This window comes from Pan troglodytes, chromosome 1 (assembly GCF_028858775.2).
Source record: "Pan troglodytes isolate AG18354 chromosome 1, NHGRI_mPanTro3-v2.0_pri, whole genome shotgun sequence".
Taxonomy (NCBI): domain Eukaryota; kingdom Metazoa; phylum Chordata; class Mammalia; order Primates; family Hominidae; genus Pan; species Pan troglodytes.
This window is the reverse complement of record NC_072398.2, coordinates 160,868,776-160,889,640: the sequence shown is the minus strand read 5'-3', so window position 1 is coordinate 160,889,640 and position 20,865 is coordinate 160,868,776. Positions and strand designations below refer to the sequence as shown.

Below are 20,865 nucleotides of genomic sequence, written 5' to 3'. Positions count from 1 at the left end.
AACTAGTGCCATTCACTGGCCTGGTGGATTAATCATTGAGCTTTATTTAACTGTCTTTTTTCAAACAACTAGTTTTCTTTTTCTTTTGAATTGACCATTTTTACAGCTGAATTGGCCAACGCTGTTAAAGCATCACTCCTGAGTGCCACCATTAACCCAAATTTTTTAAGTTTGTTTTATTTTCTTAATCTTATAAGTAGTGCATAATCATTGTAGAAAAATAAGAAAACACAAATAAGGAAAAAGAAAAAAAAAGATCTGATGTCCCATTACCGTGTATTACCACTGTTAATGTTTAGAAGATATCCTTGCAGATATTTGTCCACACAAATATATATATAAACACATTTCAGCAAAAATAGCATCCTACCACACACAATGTTTTATAACCTGCTTGTTTCACTAAACATTTGTGTACTTCTACATCAGCCATTTAGGACTTCACTTTTAATGACCACATATCATTCTACTGTATGGATTTACTATAATTTCTTTAATCAATGCCCTGTTATTAGACTGTTAAGTATAGTTTGTAATTTTTGTTATTATAAATAATACTATGATGAACATATTAGCACATGTATATTGCATATTTGTCCAGTTATATCCTTAAGTCCTAGAAGTCTAATTACTTGGTTAAAAGTTATACAGTTTTCTAGAAATTTTGATGCCTATCTGTAGTGTCATCTCTAAATAAGAAGGAAAACAGATTAAAATATGAAAGATAAAAATTGTTCAAAAGTCTTAATAGGTTTCATAAACTTCTGAAAAGCCAAGTGAAAACACAAGTAGAAGTATTTTAGTTTGGGTCTGTTACCATTTACACATACACACACATATACACACACACACAAAGTTATGAGCTTAAGTGAGTCATTATGTTTATAGATCAGCAAATAACATGCTTTTCTAAATAACAAGCAAGAATATCAAAATATTGTCTTCTATTTTATTAATAATGCTTAGGAATAAAAAACTATTAACAGTTATATTGAAATATAGTTGATATTCTACAATTTAAAGTGTACAATTAAGTGATTTTTATATGTTCAGAGTTGTGCAACCATCATGATTATCTAATTTCAGAACATTTTTACTATGTACAAAAAGAAACTCTGTACATGTTAACAGTTACTCCCCAGCTACTGGCAAATGCTAATCTGCTCTCTGTTTCTATGCATTTGCCTATTCTTGATATTTCACATAAATGGAATTGTATAATATTTGGCCTTTTGTGACTTGTTTCTTTCACTGGGCATAGTGTTTTCATAACGTTTTCTTCTATGTTGTAGCATGTTTCCATACTTTATTCCATTCTATTGCCAAATAATATTTCATTATATAGATATATACCACATTTTGTTTATCCATTCATCAGTTTATTCTTGGAATGTCAATTAAAATCTTATCACAATCACGTTTAAAATCTTTCAGTAGCACCTGAAATTGGTAAGAAGGTTTATGAAAGGCCATCTTAATCTTGCCCTAACCTACTTTTTGGCCTGATCCTCTGCTGCGCTCCCAATCCCATCCACTACCACCCTTCCATCAGCACTCCAGCCATAGCGGAACCACTTGAAATTTCCCAGATATAACAGGCACACTCACTTATGTGCTGTCCCCTCTCTCTGCAATTTCCTTCTTCCCCTTACCTGTGTGGATGACTTTTGTGTGTTCTTTGTTATTCAGCTATCAGGTATCTTCTCCTCTTGGAAGAACCTAACACACAAATATAAGCTGGGTGCAACATATTTTTACAATCTGTTATACCTCTATCATAACACTTGTCACAATGTTTATAATTATTGGTTTTCTTGACTTCTCCTCCACTAGATTGTGAGCTCATTAAAGTCAGAAACTATATTCTGTCTATCTCTATATCATGAGCCATCCAGGCCTAGCATGTGGTAGACATTCAGTATATGTTTTCTTTCTATACATGGTCAATGAAATTAATTTGACTTTCTTATAAACTGCATTAATCAATTTAGGGATTTTATAACCACATAGTCATAAACTTTATTTAAAATTCATGTTCCAGTTTGCTTATTAAACAAATCATTGTTTAATTTGTTCATATACATTTTATATTAAAATTCTCAGTAACATATGAAACAATATGCATTAAAATAAACCAGTCGTATATATAATTCTAGTAAAGCTTTTAAAGTATACAATGAACTTATAACCTATCAAATAGAGATACTTTTTCAAATACCTTCAACTGCCTTTAATGGAGACATAGTTAAGTAGAATAACTGAAGACAAATTCAGAATTTATACAAAAAATGATTCAGCATCACATTTCAAATGATTTAAGGAAAAAATCATTAAGAATATGCCATGAGATCAATTTATAAATCATAATTGCACTTTCAAAACAAGATAAGCTTCTTTTTGCAAGCAAAAATGTTGCTTCTCTTAAACTTGACTTGGAGAGTGCTGCTTTGCTTAAAATACTATAATATTCTTTGAAGCCTACATGCATAAACTGTTTCTGGATCTGTTTTCACTGTTTTCTGTGTGAATGAAGATTTGTTTAAGTAGGCTCGGTTCTTGGTAATAGAATCCTAACCTCTGTTACTTCTGACTTATAGGGTATCTTTGTTACTAGGGTTCAGCCTGATGGGCCAGCATCAAACCTACTGCAGCCTGGTGATAAGATCCTTCAGGTAAGACAGATAAAAGAAATGCATGCAAATGCCATACTGAGACAAATATGTAACCATGTTACCAAGTTAAATGATTTGAATTAAATGATTGAAAATAAGTCCTTCCCACATTGCTTATTTGCCTTCATTGTTTTGGGGCTGAAAGTCAAGTCAAAAACAATTCAGTCTGACAAATCTTATATCCCTAGCACCTTACACAGTACTTGGCACATGACAGATGTTTTGCATATTTTTGTTGAATTGAATGGAATTACTTGATAATATAAGAAATATATATATTATATATATATATTAATCTATGCATAGTTATCAAGTAAGAGTAAGTGCCCAAACACAGTATGTGTGTGACTTTCACGAGGGAGAAGGAACTGGTCCATATTTAATTTCTCAACCACAGGCTTATTACTGTTTGAATGCTATGAAATACATAATACATCATTCTACTCCCCCTGCTTAGATAAACAAAAGTTTAGCTCTATATAAGGTGACTTTTTAAAATGCATTGTGTGATGGAAAATGACTTTCACTAACTTAAAGCTCTGCATATCAGAAAAGGTTCACCCCAATAAACAATTAAGCAAATACTTTACATAAACTCATTTATTTGACTTTTTTTTGTCCTTCTCTCTGAATTAACTGTCTTTAATTTTTTGCTTTGTTTCTTATCAGTGATTTGAAGCTCATTAGTTCACTTCCTATATAAGAGGTGCATAATCATTTTCTACATTCCAAGGAAAAGCTCTTAAGCATTATCGATGTATTTAAGCTTCAGTATTTTGACTTAGAACCCCAGAAATTTCCCGTTATATAAATAGGTGGAACTACTTGATACTGCTGATATTTGACCATCTGCAACAGTTATGAAATGGCTCAACATAATATACTGAACATTTAGATTCACTGAGAAGACAAGACATGTGAAAAGGAACCTTAGATCAGCTATACAAACACAGTTGACATGTGAAAAAGGAACCTTAGATCAACTATACAAACACAGTTTAAAAATGCAAGGATCCCCTCAAGTCAGCTCCAAGGAGATCTTCTATCTCCAATGTACTGCGTTCTCTCAGAAAGTCCTAGAAAAGTAGAAATCCTAAGATTGCTTTAACATTTCATTCTCAGAAATGTTTTTTGGTTTTTTTGTTGTTGTTGTTGTTTGGTGGTGGTGTTTTGTTTTGTTGTTGTTGTTGTTTTGTTTTTGTTTGTTTGTTTGTTTTGAGACAGCATTTCACTCTTATTGCCCAGGCTGGAGTGCAATGGCACGATCTCGGCTCACCACAACCTCCGCCTCCCGGGTTCAAGCAATTCTCCTGCCTCAGCCTCCCAAGTAGCTGGGATTACAGGAATGCGCCACCACACTCAGCTAATTTTTGTATTTTTAGTAGAGACAGGGTTTCTCCATGTTGGTCAGGCTGATCTCGAACTCCCAGCCTCAGGTGGTCTGCCTGCCTTGGCCTCCCAAAGTGCTGGGATTACAGACATGAGCCACTGCGCCCGGCCTCTCCGAAATATTTTAAACTAATTAGCAAGATCACAATCAGCTACTCAAGTTTTCAAAAATGATAGTTCTCTGAAAAGTGTTTAAGCTACTTCAGCCTGTGCCAATGTCACAATAGAAACACCACCCAGCAGGCCTGAGTTCATTCTATGCAGGCAGAAGATGTAAATAGCAGTTGGTCTTTTGAGCTAGAGCTGAGAAACAATAAAAACCACACATATAATAATCTAAAATTTTCCTTTACCACTTTATTATGGAAGTTCTATATTTTTGGATAGCCTAACTAGTCCTTTGATCTTAGATATTTTACATAATGTCTATGGGCCTCAAATTCATTATGTGTAAAATGAACTGCTGTTTATATTATATCTGAAATCCCTCCTAGCTCAAAAATTCAACTCTTTGAAAATTGTATGAATTGTAGTGAAAAACAGCTGAGAATAAACTAACAACATAACTCTCTAACATTTGGTAAATGCTGCTCATTAGCAAAGGAAATGGCTAATTTTTTTCTCCACTGAATTTCAAAGAAATTATTTTAAATCCTAGAGTCTGGAAAAAAATATAGCCAATTAATCTCAGATCTCTTACCTACTAGAATGTGAAGCTGGGTAGAGAAGTATGCTATAGCTTGACACAACGTTGCAGAGTTCCTTCCTCCATGACAGAAGCAAAATAAAGATTTTTCCCTTTTGCTAGAATTCAGAAATGTATATGTAAGTATTATAACAAAATTATACACAGTATATCTTGCAGATGGAAACATAGGTTAGTGTCAGGCCAGACATGATGGCTCACACCTGTAACCCCACCACTTTGAGAGGCAGAGGCAGGAGGATGGCTTGAAGCCAGAAGTTTAAGGCCAGCCTTGGCAGCACAGTGAGACTTCGTCTCTACAGAAAATTTAAAAATTAACCAGGTGCAGTGGCGAGCACCTGTAATCCCAGCTACTAGGGAGGCTGAGGTGGGAGAAGTGCTTGAGCCCAGGAGTTGGAGGCTGTAGTGAGCTGTGATTATGCCACTGCACTCCAGGCTTAGTGACAGAGCGAGAATCTGTCTCAAAAAAATAAAAAATAAAAATAAAGACATTAGTGTCTACTTGCAAGGTATTAGAATGCTCTTTTCTGGCTATGAAATTCTAGAATTATATGTGGGGACGTGAGGGTTATGAGGGTTCAGTATTTCTAATCCTGGAGAGGTAAAAACAACAGCAAAGTGCAAGGAAATGGATTCCTCATGCAAGAAGTAGGAAGAAATTTTCAGCCAAGCATACTGCAGAAAAGCTGCACCCAAGATGTCTCTTCTCTCCACAAATGACTATCAAGGATGTGACATTTTATTTTTGCCCTAGAACTCACTTGTACCTAGTCCAATAAAATCAAAGCCCATTTTCAATAAAGGAAAAAGTACATGGACTTTAATCAAATAAATTATGTATTTACAGTTTCAGTCATACTAATTAAAAAGCATACATGGCCAATTATACTTTCTGAAAGAAACGAGAATGGCTAATTCTAAAATGAAATTGTTTGCAATATCAGATGCTAAGAAGGCAAGCTATATATTTATCTATATATAATACTATTGTCTCTTAGTTTAAAGAATGCTGGGAAAAAATGGGTTAATAACATTGAGTTATCTATCACTTAAAAGATCAGAATCATGTGTTTTCAATGGAGCCAATTTATTTACAAAGCTTAATGGCAATGTTCAACCTGGAGAATTGAAGTAAAAGAAGAGAAAAAAGAAAAGAATGGCCCTCCCTAAGTGACAATACTTTTGGGGTTTAATCTAACCCAATAGCAAATAGCAAAAGATATATGAGAGAGCACAAGAGATATGTCTTTCCTAATCCCTCTTCCCAAACCCAGAATTTATTAGATCTCTTTCTTTCTCTATAATTCTTTATACCATCCATTCTTTTCTTCTTCAGCTATGATATTATGAGCATGTTATTTGAATTACATGAAGATGTGTGCAATAAGGGATGATGTTAATTAAAACACATTCACATCATTTTTCTGTTGTACTATTCATTTTCCTGGAATAGACACATTATAATTACTCTAAGACAGTGTGGCATATGGAAAGAGCAACTGACCCTTCATAGACTCACCTTCTGTTAAGTTCAATTATATAACAGTAAGAGAAAAAACTGAAAGCTCATGGAATATAAAAATATGCTAGAATAAGCCATGTGAATTTGCCAATATTTGAAATGACAGTTTTGTTAATTTATCGTCATAGTTTCTTTTTTCTAATGTTCTTTCCAGCTAAAAAATTCAGTCTAATTCATTATACATTTTATGATTCAAAATATATATGAATACAGAAAATCTAGTAATTATAGTTACTCTGTTGAAAAGATGAATAGACTGGAAAAAAATATATACTGTACCTGATAGTTAACAACATGATTCACAGTTGTAACCTAAAACTCACTCGCAAGTATGTCCTGTTCAATCAGGGAAGCCAAACCCTCTCCTCTTCATTTACCCACCCCCACCATCTCCATACATAAGCCTAATTTTGGCAAGAAAGAGAAATTATATAATTTATAGAGATTTAGTTGATGACATCTAGATTTTGCCAATAACCAAAACAGATTTTTCTAATATGAGATATATAAATAAGGTACTTAATTGAAGATAATTTTATAGTCTCTTTTACCTTGTCATCATTTTAAGGGTTTTGGAATTTGCAATCCAAACATACTCTTTGTCTATGGCTGTATTTCAAGATGCTAAAAGGGAATAATCAATGAGATAATAATTCAAACAAGCTAGATATTTTTCTTTTTTTCTTGTCTTAGAAAGAACCTTGGCCCAACAATTCATATAGACAGTTCAAGAAACTACTGTCAACAATAAGTCTATCAACAAATACTTGGGCTATTAGCAGAGTCATTATTATTGCTCTTTTTTTACTTTTTTAAAGTTAGTTTTTGGTAAGTTGTTCAGCTCAGAGCATCTTCTCTTGGCCAAAATCATGGGGTTTGATGTCCATTAGACCTATTATCATTGCTCTGTTCTATAATCACTGACAATTCCACTCCACACCCTGATTAGTGTCTTATAAGGGAATATCATTAGAAGCCCCTTAATAGGTAGGAGGGAAGTCATGTGTCCTAAGGGAGCTAATAGCTAGGGAGACAAGGTGAATGTATGCACTCATTAGGAAACTAATAAAGTACTTGATTTTGTGATGTATCTAATAAATGTTCTAGCTGTGTTAAGGGAATGGAGTGATTAATATAAAAGTGTGTATCCTGGGATGCAGAGAGGATGGCCACTCACAAACAAAAATACAAGATGTAAGACCCTCCTCTTCTTACCTCCTCCAGTGAATCACTGAGGGAGAGGGAGAGGAGACCTGTGTGGCAGGGTGCACTGGGGATCATGGAGATCTCTGGTTGTGGAGGGAGGTGAAAGAAGGGAGTTTATTCCTGGTGGAGCAGAAGTTCCTCCAGGCTTAACAGAAAGAAAAGGAGGAGGAGGAGGAGGAATATCTGTGGGCTAGACTGGCATGAGTTTTCAGGAGCAGGGGTAAGAGGTTTATGCTAGAAAGGGTGAATATGGAGTATAAAGGAGAGAATATTGGAGAGGAAGACCCCAGACTCATGTGTTAGAGTCATGAAGAAAGGAAACCCTGGGATTTTAATAAGTTTTTCATGGACTGGGAGAATTTCAAACATGGAGATGAGTTGGAGTGAGGCTCAGGATGGCGATAGGGGGAGACAGTGAGCAAGATATGGCATTCAAGGCTCAGAATGGGAGAGGTAAGTTCAGACTCCACAAAGAGAAGTCTAAATGAAATGTCTGTCTATGGCTGGATCTGTTGTACACAGATATATATACAAACACTGAATCACGCTTCCTTGTCTGAATGGAAATTTGATGGCTCTCTTAATGACCAGTAGGTGTGATCAGCTTGCTGAGAGAATTTTCTTGCTTAGGTAAAGCTCACTTATTCAACAGCCTCAGCTATAAGAAAAAAAACATAAGCTAGAAAACAAACAAAGTGCTTCTGAGGATCCATAATTAATGTCACAAAGCCCATGCACTAAATCTCATTCCTTTTACTCATAAGAGAGAATTTATATCATACCTGGGAGTCTTTTATCTAGTTGTCCAGACCACCAAGGTGAAAGCCTTTGGCTCCAGGCTCATTGCCAGAAGCAAGAAGTCATAGCCAACAGCTTCACTCTGCAGTAAGAGAGAAACTTCTTTTAAAAGCAAGAAACAGAAGAGAACAACTTATTTTGAAAGCCAGAAACAAGATTTTAAAAGCACATTGTACTTTTAAAGTAAAAGCAGATTGTACTTCTAAAATCTTGTTTCTGGCTTTTAAAAGAAAGTTTTGTACTTTCAGTATAGAACAGTTTTCTCAATGACATTTTTTGACATATCTTCCAAAAAAAAAGAGTTCATGGTCAACTAAGTTTTGAAATCACTTCATACTCTATCCCTTGTTTCAGGACTTTACACTGTACTAAACAGGCTAAGAACTCTGAGAATTCTTACAGATATATTTTTCAACATATTTAACCATACAGTCCTCTTTACCAAAGCATCAATTAACCACTTCCATACAACACATTTTGGGAAATGTTTGTTACAGAAACAAACTAACTGGGCCATGTATGTGCCTAAGAGAGTGTTGATGTTCACAGTTATTACCGTAAATCATTAAGAAATGGTTAATGTTCATTTTCTGAATTTTAAAAAATTCTTTAAAAAAATCTTCCAAAAAAAAACCTGAAGAGTGAGAAATTGTTTATGGTTAAAATGAAGTGTTGGACCCTTTAAAAATTGTACTAAAGCATTTCCCAACAAGGCCAAGTAAGTTCCACATTTCTATAGTTTATCTTATTTGTGGTTAAAAATCAAAAGCACCAGAGACACTGAGGGTGGGGGACTATGGAGGAATAATCACATAACTTTTAATGTTTAGGTAAATAATTGCTTATAATGATATAATACATTGAAGAGTAAGATTTTAATACAATCGGACTAGAAGGGAACTAGAAATAGGTTAAAAACTATGTTGATCAGGCACAGTGGCTCACACCTGTAATCCCAGTGCTTTGGGAGGCAGAGGCAGGAGGATTGCTTGAGGCCAGGAGTTCAAGACCAGCCTAGGCAACATAGCAGACCCCATCTCTACGAAAAAAATTAAAAATTAGCCAGGCGTGATGGCACACATGTGTAATTCCAGCTACTCAAGAGGCTGAGGTAGGAGGATCCTTCAAGCCCAGGAGGTTGAGGCTGCAGTGAGCTATGATAGAGCCACTGCACTCCAGCCTGGGTTACAGAATGAGAACCCATCGTTAAACTGTCTTTTAAAGTGTGGTTTTATATGCCAGATTTTGACTGCATATTTTTATACATTTAGTTTTGTTCATAATATACAAAGTTCTTGCACAGAAAACCAATAAAAATGTTGAGGAAATGCTTTTTGAAAATCAAAAAATATTTTGAGTTATTTAGTAAAACATGAAAACCAATAAAACAAATTAAGTTTTTTAAGGTGACTCTATACTTCATAGTTTAGTTAATAGAAAAGTAACATCCATTAAGTGTCTTTATTGTGTCATTTAAATCATACAACCCTGCAAGATATCTATTACTGACAGATGTTCGATAACTTATTTGAGTTCTTCCATTGTCAACAAAATAACAAGCAGAGAGAGACTCTTTAAAAGAAAATGGTGTTTATTTGGGAATAGAGCATTGAAATGGGAATACATATGCCATAGTAAACTGTGTATGTATTCAGGAAGGTAAAGAAAGACAACGGTTTTTAAAGGAAAAAATAAGGATTATGTAACTACTTTTAAATAATTATCCTTGACTACAAAGATCAATAGCAAGGATGATGCCAGTCCAAGACTGGACAACCAATTGCTGGGCAGATGTCCCTGCAGAAGCATTTTTTGTATAAGGTTGCAATGGTTTTTGTGTAAGGTTGTGTTTTTGCAGTCTTTTGTGATAGTTTTTGTTATCGTTTTGTATATCTCATACTTGGGTATACAAGTATGAGAACCCTCTCTTCATGGCCTTCCCCGCTCTATTTGCCAGGTTTTTTGTTTTGTTTTGTTTAACACTAGTCACTCTATTTGATTCTGACAACTTTCACACCATTATGCAATACTGATTTCTCTGGAGCAAATTTTGCTGATAGTGTCATATTTATTACATTTTCTAATTATTTACCTGGAAAATGTGCATCAAATGCCCACTGTGTACAAAGTATTGTGCCAAGCAATGTAAACAATGTTATATGAATGTAACCAAGTTCCTGCCTTCCACAACCTAGTCCTGGAAATAGACATACCCAAATTATACAGAGCAGGAACAAAGCAGGAAGAGAGATAAAAAGAGCTGAATATAAAACATTTGATAAAATGAACCTGTCATTTAAGAGCCTGATAAAATGTCATTTAAGAGCCTGATAAAACATTTGATAAAATGAACCTGTCATTTTTATCAAATGAGCCTGTCATTTAAGAGCAAGGTCTTCATCAAAATGGAGACCAGCCTGGCTACAAAGAGCCCCCTGAAAATTAGGGGTTGATTTTGCAGTTATTCTTTTTGTGAAAAGTAAAAGGAATGTGGCTTGTTGGGAAATTGGCTTGCAAATCAAGGTAGGAAATTTATTTGTTGAAGATGATCATTTGATATGTTTGATAAAAAGAAAACAAGCATTCAAAAATCAGAGCAGATAAATAAATTTATTCAGATTTACTATTTATTATCAGTTCCACACCTGAGTTTCTATTCAAATAATTCAGTCTTCAGTTGAGTATATTCTATCTTGCCATATCTTTTATGAGCCTTAATTCATGAGAAATTCAAGCTGCAGTACATGTGTGTACTTAACACAGAAGAGAAATTTTTGCCGGGCGCGGTGGCTCACGCCTGTAATCCCAGCACTTTGGGAGGCCGAGGCAGGCGCATCACGAGGTCAGGAGATGGAGACCATCCTGGTTAACACCGTGAAACCCCGTCTCTACTAAAAACACAGAAAATTAGCCGGGCGTGGTGGCAGGCGCCTGTAGTCCCAGCTACTCGGGAGGCTGAGGCGGGAGAATGGCGTGAGCCCGGGAGGCAGAGCTTGCAGTGAGCCAAGATCGCGCCACTGCGCTCCAGCCTGGGCGACAGAGCAAGACTCCATGTCAAAAAAAAAAAAAAAAAAAAAAAACACAGAAATTCTTATTTATGTTTTGTTCTGCAAAGGTTTTTTTAAATACTAGAATAAAACTCATTAAAACTTCAAACTTTCTCACATTTACAAAAGCAATGTAAATTTTTCATATGAACTCTCTAAGAACTGAACGTCTATAATTCAGGTTTTTGATAGAAAGGAAAGTTTTTTAAATAGCTTGGCATAGAGTCAATATAGTATTGATTATGGAGTACACTCAGCCCTAAATATATCCCAATACTTAATGAGAGTACTCTTATCAGATTAAAATTTGAAATGAGAATTAATTCTAGTTAGTTAATGTGAAGCACAATGAGGATTATCTGAGATTCCTACTCTTTCTCATAATACCTGGCAATCAGGATTGAACACCATGAAGGCTTGCTCTTAAGGCACTAATTTGGTCACTGCGTTATTTCATTTTCCCTCATCCTAAGAGCTGTAGGCATTCAAAGTGCAAGATATCAATGTACTAATATTTCTCTAACATACAAAATTTATGTGTACTGGTCCTTTAAAAAGGATTATCCCTTGGGTGGTGAATTTAAATCAACCAGAAATCACATGCCCATATCTCTAAGCTGATTTCTTTTTTTGGAGTTTAAAATGAACTGTGCTGTCCTCCCTATTGGATAATCCCACCAACCCTGTGGCCAGGCCTTCTCTGAGCTATTTTTAAGCTTAGAGCTTTGGATAATAAGAATGCAACAGAATTTCTAGGAAAATTACAACATCATCTGGACTGTTTCTGCAATATAAACATCTATAATTTATCCATTTAACAAAACATTTACCAGAAGGTAATCAAACATAAATCCAGGAGAGAACAAGAGAGGAAATTCAGAAACCAAGTGCGTTTTATGATAGATTGATGAGCTGTAATTGCAAAGCTCTACTTTTTGTTGGAATTGCAAATACTATTTTCATTAACCTTCAGTCTTTTCATGTCTAAATCATGAAAAGAGACAATTAAGAAACATTTTGTGGCACAGAAGATATCAAATAAAAAATTAAATAAAGGAGAGAGAGCTTCTGGAAATAATGTAATGATTATAGTAAAATGTTCCTTCATACTTTCAAATCAGCTAAAGCTAGAAACCCATTAATTACATATTTTTTAAGGATTAAAATTTCAGAATATCTTTTCCCTTTTTAGATTGTTTTCTTGGTAACTTCATTTCAACTTAAGCCATTTATTTCTCATTTTTCATTAGGTTGCAATTTCCTCAAAATTGTACACATTTTATTCAAATCTATGATAGTGTGTTTATATAAAACATATAGGTAGCCAAATGCAGCAATAAAATTTAAATTTTTTATTAATTTAGCATTTGTTCTTCAAATCGTCTTTTGCACAGTATGCATGTATTTACTAATATAATAGACATACACGTAAATCATATGCATTTATTTTTTCAAAGCATCATTGGGTTTATACCCTGCAATGAACATTGCACAGTACCACCATTTATTTCCTCAGCCTCTTCTTCTTCTATGCACGCACACACACACACACACACACACGCACACGAACAAAAATGCAAAACTCCATTAGTTGGAATATTGTGATTCTTCTGGTCTTTATTTTAACTGGAGAAGCCCTACACGAATATAGTAACATAGTTGTTTGATTCCCTGTCTGAACTATCCAAGATGTAAGCCTGATAACCACATTCATTTTAACAAATACAGTGTCAATTCATTTTGCTCTTCTGTCCTAAGAAAGAGTAAGTTTCTTTGGAACTGAGATTTATTCTATTATCTCCTTCCACTCAAAAAAAAAATGGAGATTCAGCATTTCTGTAGATTTTTAATTTAGGACTAAATGTTATTTCTACCAATATTTTTAGAATAAGTTAAATTAAATGTGATAGAAATCTGAATGGGAATCACAGTTTGGCAACCACTGTAAAGAACAGAATTATCTTTGGAGGTGATATAGCAACAATTTTTTAAGGGAAAAATGTTCATTATTTTATCATGTCCAGTGAAATGTCAGCTCAAATTACTTGACATGATTGTGGTCTTATTATTTCAGTGAAGTAATGAAAGAAACAAGAAGAAGGAATATTATGTTATCAGGTGATTCAGCCTTAGCCCTTTCCCTGGTTGTATGACCTCAGACAAGTTGTTTGGTCTCCTTAAAATGAAGGTCTTTCATTTATAAAATGACAGGATTAGACTAAACCAACAGGTTTCACACTGGGCTTTCATGAACAATGAGGGGTGGGAAGGTATTGGCAAGTAAGCTGGTTCACTGGATTCAATCTTTCTTCCACCTCTCTCCCTTTCTTTGTCTCTCTCTAAAAAGATCTGTCTAAATGTTCTACATATTGGGCTCTCTTCCTTTTGAAGAAGAGGTTTTTTGAACTAACACCTTGTTTAAAAAAAAAATAGCCCCTCTACGTAAGTTTATTTTTATGGTTGCTTCCCATGCTAAAGCCTATGGTCTAAAGTCGCATGTTTTGGATTTGGTGCTTTTTTTTTGTTTCTTAGAAAAATGATTCCACACATGAACCATTTTTGAACGCTTTATTCTGCACATACTGTTACAGAATTTACCTGAAAAAAAAACAACTGTTAACATACTGAGGGCTCGAGGAGACTCTAGGAATGAGACAAGACAAGGACTGTGGTCCTTTGGGAATCACACTTGTTCTATGCCTCAGTGAAACAGCAAAGAGAAGATGTCCCTCTCTTCTTTGCCCTCCTCTGAACTACTCCAGCACTTTATTTCCGTCTTCAGATATTAATTCAATTCAGCATATATGTACTGAGGGCTCATTCTACATGCAGCATTTTATGTTATTTTTAGTTACATGCATGACTTATTTCCCCTCCTGAATGGCCACTTTTTGATTGGAGCCTTCCTGTTTCATCTCTTTCTTACTACCCATCCCCAGTGCCTAGCACAATGCCTACGGAAGTGAGTACAAAACAGACATTCTTTTTTTAAAAAAAAAATGCTTAAGTAATCACATTGAGAGCCGACTAACCTTCTTTGAAGATCTTTCATGATAAAAGTACCACTCAAAATTAACAGCTATGATTAATTTGCTAAGTTTTATACCAATTTCGCCCTTAACACTGATATTTTTAACATTGATACGATGTCAAGTATGATGATGAACAACATACCATTCATGGCCTCCAAATCCTAAAAAATTTTTTATTTCTTTAACTGTGAGATATTTAAATTTTGAACAATTCCGTGAAAATTCTCAGTGGATTTTTAATTCATTGCAATTCTAGGTTTGAGTCTGCAGATAGAGAAATCTGAGCACTCACAAAGTCACTATTATGGTTTGACAATCAAGAACTCCATTATTAAAGTTCAATTTTAATTTCACAATTAAGTTACAACTTTTGGTCAAATTGAAGGCATTAAGGTATTTTGGTCAAATTGAAGGCATTAAGGTAGTCAGTACATCCCTCAAAGCTACAGTGGAATAAATAATTATTTCATGCAAGTTTGCTATGTTCCTGATGTCTGAAACAGGTTAAGAGTAGAAAAAAGAATGGCCCATATGCTGTATTCTTTACTCTTCATCACCAACTGATCAGAAATAACATCAAATGTAACCTCATTGTCTGATTTTTAGTATAACGCAGAGCAAGAAATCTGAGCTGTGTAACACACCCAAACTTCTACTCAACTACTGTTTCCTGACACTGAAACAGCCAATGCCAACTTCTGTGGGCATTTTCATTTATTAAATGTTGTTAAGGAATGTATTTAAGATTTCTTTAATTCAAAGCAAATTTTTACTTCTAATTACATGAATTTCCAAGAATTTATATTCTGTCATCTAGTATTTTTTTACTGGCAGATTTACTATGGTTTGCAAGTGTAATATTTTGGAATCTTCTTTACTACATCATTAGTCAATCAATTTTAATGAACTAGTGATGAGATATAATATATCATATAACTTTCATCTAAGTTTTAAAGGCTGTATGGCATTTCTAGAGATATAATGCTGCTTTAAATTTGAAAAAGCTAAAGTCACTGAAAGAGTCTAATTATTAAGTGATTGGTTATCTGAAATATTAATCATATTTTAAGAAAGCATAAAAATAGTAAGTAAAATAAAAAAGGCAATGTGTAACCAAAATAAGTATCAGTCCATTGAAAATTGAAGAAGTCAACCAGTGAACTGGCTCTGTTACCTCTATTCAGCCAAGCTGTCAACTTGACTGCCTCTTTTCTTAATCAACTGAATCTCAAACCGCAAAGAAAGCAATTACATAACCATCAGTCATTCAGTTGCCAAGATTTATTTCTATCAAGTTTCAATAAGGTTGTATTTAGTTTTGCCTTTACGGCAGTGAAGGCTTATGGGATACACTTCTTTCTGTATTAATAATAAAAGTCATTCCAATTAAGACAATCTGCAACTTAATGTAGAGAAAATCAGAGACCCATAGCACTCAATACAGAGAACAATGTACATTTTGTGACATAAATATCACGTAATAGACAGATGGAACTCTGAAACTGTAACCTTAGGCTATGTTTAAACTGAATATCAATTGCTTATATCAATGATTCTTAAACAGAAGACAGCAGACATGTCCTCTGTTACTAATGTCAGTGTGTTTTATCCCCAAGGGACGCATTCCTTAAGTATGCTGGATTGATTGAGAACCACTCCTATAGATAATAAGTATACTTGCATTTAGCAATAAGGGAAATAAAAAATATTTCTCTAATATAAAAGTGTATAAACCAAGAACTTTCCAGTGAGTCAAAATAAGATTTAAATGTACTATAAGTGTCCAGTCATGTTTGGCATGATTGAAATATTTGGTCATGCTGATTAGTTTATATTAGTGTTTATATAACACTAAGGTAATGGCCATATGCCCCTTTCCAAACCACCCTAATCAGCCCCTGCAAAAACAAATCAGGACAACAACAATGGAACTGAACTACTATGTCACCAGTACATCTATCTGTTATTGACCAGGGTATCTTGATGATTAGCACAGTGGCAAAGACATAATCGGTACTTAATAAATATTTGTTGAATTGATAAATTTGGTTGAATCTGGATAAAATTAGTTACTTCCATAATTGCGATTCCATTGTGAATTATAAAAACTGATAACTTTTCATTGCTCAGTGCTCCCGTGAATTTTATGAATAGAAACAACGATACAGTGATAATAGTTTACATTGATTGCCCTGTTTTATTTGTGTATTTACAGGCAAATGGACACAGTTTTGTACATATGGAACATGAAAAAGCTGTATTACTACTGAAGAGTTTCCAGAACACAGTAGACCTAGTTATTCAACGTGAGCTTACTGTCTAAATATTTTTTATAAATAGTGAAGATACGTCTAGCCAGACCTAATGTTCAAAAATAAATTTATACATAGAAACAAATTTTGCCAATTGCTGGACCAATGGCAAACATTAGTGCCAAATGTATAATACTATATGTTAGCACTGACCATCCTTAAAAAATGTTAACTCTATAAATATGATGTTCATGTGGTTATGTATTAGTTTTAATTGTCAGCCTCTGGCTGTGCATTGGTGCAGTTTTGTTTCTGTTTTTGTTTTTGTTTTTAATCAAATAAGTTTCTTCTCAAAGTGGATTTCATATAATTTCGGAGCACGGAAGCACACACAAGCTCTTTATGAATTCTGCTCTCCATCAGAAACACTGCCTCAAAGTTGTATATGCCTTTATATAGAAAATACAAATATAAAGAATTGTAATTCCCATAAAATATTTCTAGCACAAGGTATATGTTGGCATATATACAAAAAGAATATAGAGAAAAACAATATTTTCATAAACTAAACATCTCAGATAGAGAAAAAATATATCTTAAAATAAGACTTTACTATATTGAATCTTTTTCAATAAAAATTACATGATAATGCCTTATGAAAGTAACTGTACATATGGTATAAAGTGTTTATATTTGGTTCCATATTCATTTGCTAAATTCTCATGACACAGAGTGAAATATTTCATAAATTAGCCATTTATCTCTGGGACCCAAATAAAAATAGGATGAACTAATTTGTTCAATGCCTTTAGCTAATTACAATAAATGCAGAGTTTAGAAACAGACTAAAGGTCATTGTAGTTAAGTCTTTTTCACCACAAATTTAAGCAGTGGATGATGGGTGGCAGGAAAGGTATTGCTTTATTTCTTTCAAGTTCATGTTGATTATAAACTGTAGCCCCTGTGATTTCTTTACTTGTAAATGTGGAATTTATTTGTGTGTTGCTTAATCTAATTTGCTACTTTTTAAATTATTTAAAACGAGTTTTGGAAATTGATAAAATTTATCATTACGAAAGACTGCTGTTAGAAAGTTATGGTAGGTGATTTTAAATCCTTGGTATTTAAATATGAAACTTCAAATATAATTTCTCAGAGCTGTGGTCTACCTGTATCATTAATTTCAATGGCTGTTTTTCTGGGCAGAAATAGATAAAATACTTTTTTTCCAAAAACGGTTTCAAGGTATGTAAAATCCTGAATGCTTTTTCACTGGAGAGAAAGACAAGCATGGTTAATGTAGAATTATTTACTTTTCCATTGAAACTATTTTCCTGCATAAATGATCAAAATTTATTTTATAATCCTTCAAAATACTTATCTTTCATATTAGTCATTAATTTAATTACAATATTAATTTGAATTTCCAGGATAATTTCCCGGAGTTGGTTGCATGCATTATCTTTCATAATTTTACATAGTTCTTTTGTTATATAATGAATTTACTTTACATGCTAGTGTTTCAAGTATTGTATGAGGATTTTCACAATAGTTTCACTGAATGATGTCACCAGAGCTCTGAGAATAATATTTGTAAGTTAACTGTTTTATGGGGACATTGAAAATATTGTATTTTTGTAGGGTCTATTAAAATGAGTGTCACTTATTAGAAGTACAGTGGTATTTTTTGGCAATAGAATTTGTCACTTGGGAGAAAATAATACTTCACTTTATAGATGATGCACTAATTTTGATGTTGCTTTATGTCAGGGTGACATTATACCATGATTTTATAGGGTTTGACAATTAGCTAATGATTAACTGATTGGCCTATTTAGTATGTTTCCCAGAAGTAACTTTTAAATGCATTTTAATATATTGAGAGTTTCAGATGAGAAATGTCTTTCAGAGACTAATTTTCTTTGTTGAAAACTCATGTCAAGCCACCATATCCAGATATTATAGGATGATCATCATTAATCAAGACAGAGGCCTTTACTGGCCTCATAAGATCACTTAAAGAAAAAAAACTCATGGCTGTAGTTTGGTGGCAATGAAACATCTGAAATCATCCCATCAGTTTTTCTTAATCTTTTATGGGAGAAGTGGGAGAAGAGCCAGATATAGAACTGCCCCAAGTCTTTTTCTTATGGTTTCTATATCAAACCCAGGGCTTCAGGAGATCCTTCTAAGACACACAGCTGAAAGGATCATAATCCTAGTAAACACCTCTGCCACTCCTGATGTGACAACATTGTCCTGAGCCACTTCTTTAGTACTTCCTGTTCTGCAGTTCAGAAATGAGGAAAAGAGAAAAGGGATCCTTGACCAACTGGAAAAGTTATCTGATATGCCAAAGCACCTCACTGTCAATAGTACTGCCATGTTGCATACTGAGAACAGGCAGGTAATAATGAAAACAGGCAGGCCAGGCGTGGTGGTTCACACTAGTAATCCCCACACTTTGGGAGGCCAAGGTGGGCGGATCACTTGAGGTCAGTTCAAGACCAGCCTGGCCAACATGGTGAAACGCCATCTCTACTAAAAATACAAAAATTAGCTGAGCATGGTGGCGGGCACCTATAATCCCAGCTATTTGGGAGGCTGAGGCATGAGAATCAATCGCTTGACCTGGGAGGCGGAGGTTGCAGTGAGCTGAGATTGTGCCACTGCACTCCGGCCTGGGCAACAGAGCGAAACTCTGTCTCAAAATAAATAAATAAATAATTTATTTAAGTAGAAAAGAGGCAATTTTTTTTAGGTTGACTGAATAGAATCACTAAACACTTGAGGGGTATAAACCTCACTAATTCTATAGGTGATGAAAACCAATTATACATTGATTTTTGATTATTGACTTTTTGCAGTAACTGATTTTGCTGCCTGAAATTAGAATCTGGTTATTTTAACAATAAAAAAAAGTCAAGGGTGTGCCTTTAAAAAAAAAAAAAAGAAAAATCAATAACAACAAAAAGAACTGGAATTCATGATGGCTCCAGTAGATTCTACCTCTTGGTCTTTAATTTTTATTGGCCTGTTTCTGAGGAAGGTGTTTATATGTGATAAGTCAGTAAGATCTAATGGAGGAGACTGAGAAACATTAGAGGTAGAAAGAGCAAGTGATGAAAATTACTAGTAAAATTGCAAATTTTGCAAGACAAATAGACATTAGTGGACAATTTTTAAAACTATTTACAAGGCTCATAATATTTTGTCATTAAAGCTCTGCTATGATAACTCCAGCCTTCTGATGACAACACAATAACCTAAACATACATAGTAACTCCAAAGTATAAGTGCATTTTTGACAAGGAATATTCAAAGTCAGTATGAAATACAACATTATGCTAATGTATTGCTCATTGAAGCCTGTAAAAGATATGTATCTCCATTACTTAGAATTGTAATTATTAGGTTGCTGAAGAAGTAATTGCGGTTTTTACCATTAAAAGTGCAGGCAAAAACCACAATTACTTTTGTTCCAACCTAATACATAGATGTAAAACAATCTCAGTTGTTTCTGGACCTTACCTTGGATCACGACCTTTGAGATGGAAAACAGCTTTAAGGAGAGACTGACAAGCCAATGTTAATTTGCTCTTAATCTTAAAGATGATTGCACACATATCACTAATGTAATTACTTATTTAAAAATAGGACTGACATATCTTTCAACTGGTGAGCTAAAGAGAGAGAAGATTCAGAGGGGAGAAAACATGGAAGAAATTAGATTTATATATTCAAATATTAAGTGAAAAGTATCTGAATTTGTCAAAATGGTTAGATGAAAGAAACCAAAAAAACCATTTTATTTTTAATCATAAAATCTATTTAATATATATCTAATATCTATTAATATTTAAGCTTTCCAATGTAAAGCTTTGGAAAATGTAGTGTGCTTGCCACCTTGTCTTTCCATTTAGTATGTTTACTAACTGTTAAGGACAGTCTTAACACTGTCCTTAACCAATTTCTACCCCTCATTAGCACACCGATCAAATATGTCTGATGAATACATTCTCATCAAGAGGCAAGAATACAACATAACCAGGTCAAAAGCCATACCGAGGTAGGACTACCACTCAAAGTCTTTGATAAATTCGATCAAACAACATATTTGACTAATTCGTGATATGCCGACCAAACAGCAAGTTTATTAGCACACTGGGTCAATAAAAAGTTATGCAAATAATGAAATCCAATAGGTTAAGAAGATGGGTCCTTTATCTAGTATAAAGAAA

At 34.1% G+C, this 20,865-nt stretch overlaps 1 protein-coding gene across 6 annotated transcripts in view; it reads left to right on the top strand.

The window, feature by feature from the left end:
- Positions 1 to 20,865, top strand: part of LRRC7 (leucine rich repeat containing 7) — a 571,260-nt gene that overhangs the window by 538,319 nt on the left and 12,076 nt on the right. For 2 of the 6 annotated variants that reach the window (XR_010153504.1, XM_054684254.2), the window contains 2 exons: positions 2,598 to 2,672; positions 16,588 to 16,880. Coding sequence is in view for 5 of the 6 variants with exons in the window: in XM_054684254.2 (XP_054540229.1) it covers positions 2,598 to 2,672; positions 16,588 to 16,695 (183 nt within the window). In the remaining variant the exon portion in view is untranslated. Of the gene's footprint in view, positions 1 to 2,597; positions 2,673 to 16,587; positions 19,583 to 20,611; positions 20,694 to 20,865 lie in introns of those variants that run through there. The other 4 variants (XM_063800433.1, XM_009423276.4, XM_063800431.1 and 1 more) reach the window with 3 other exon arrangements.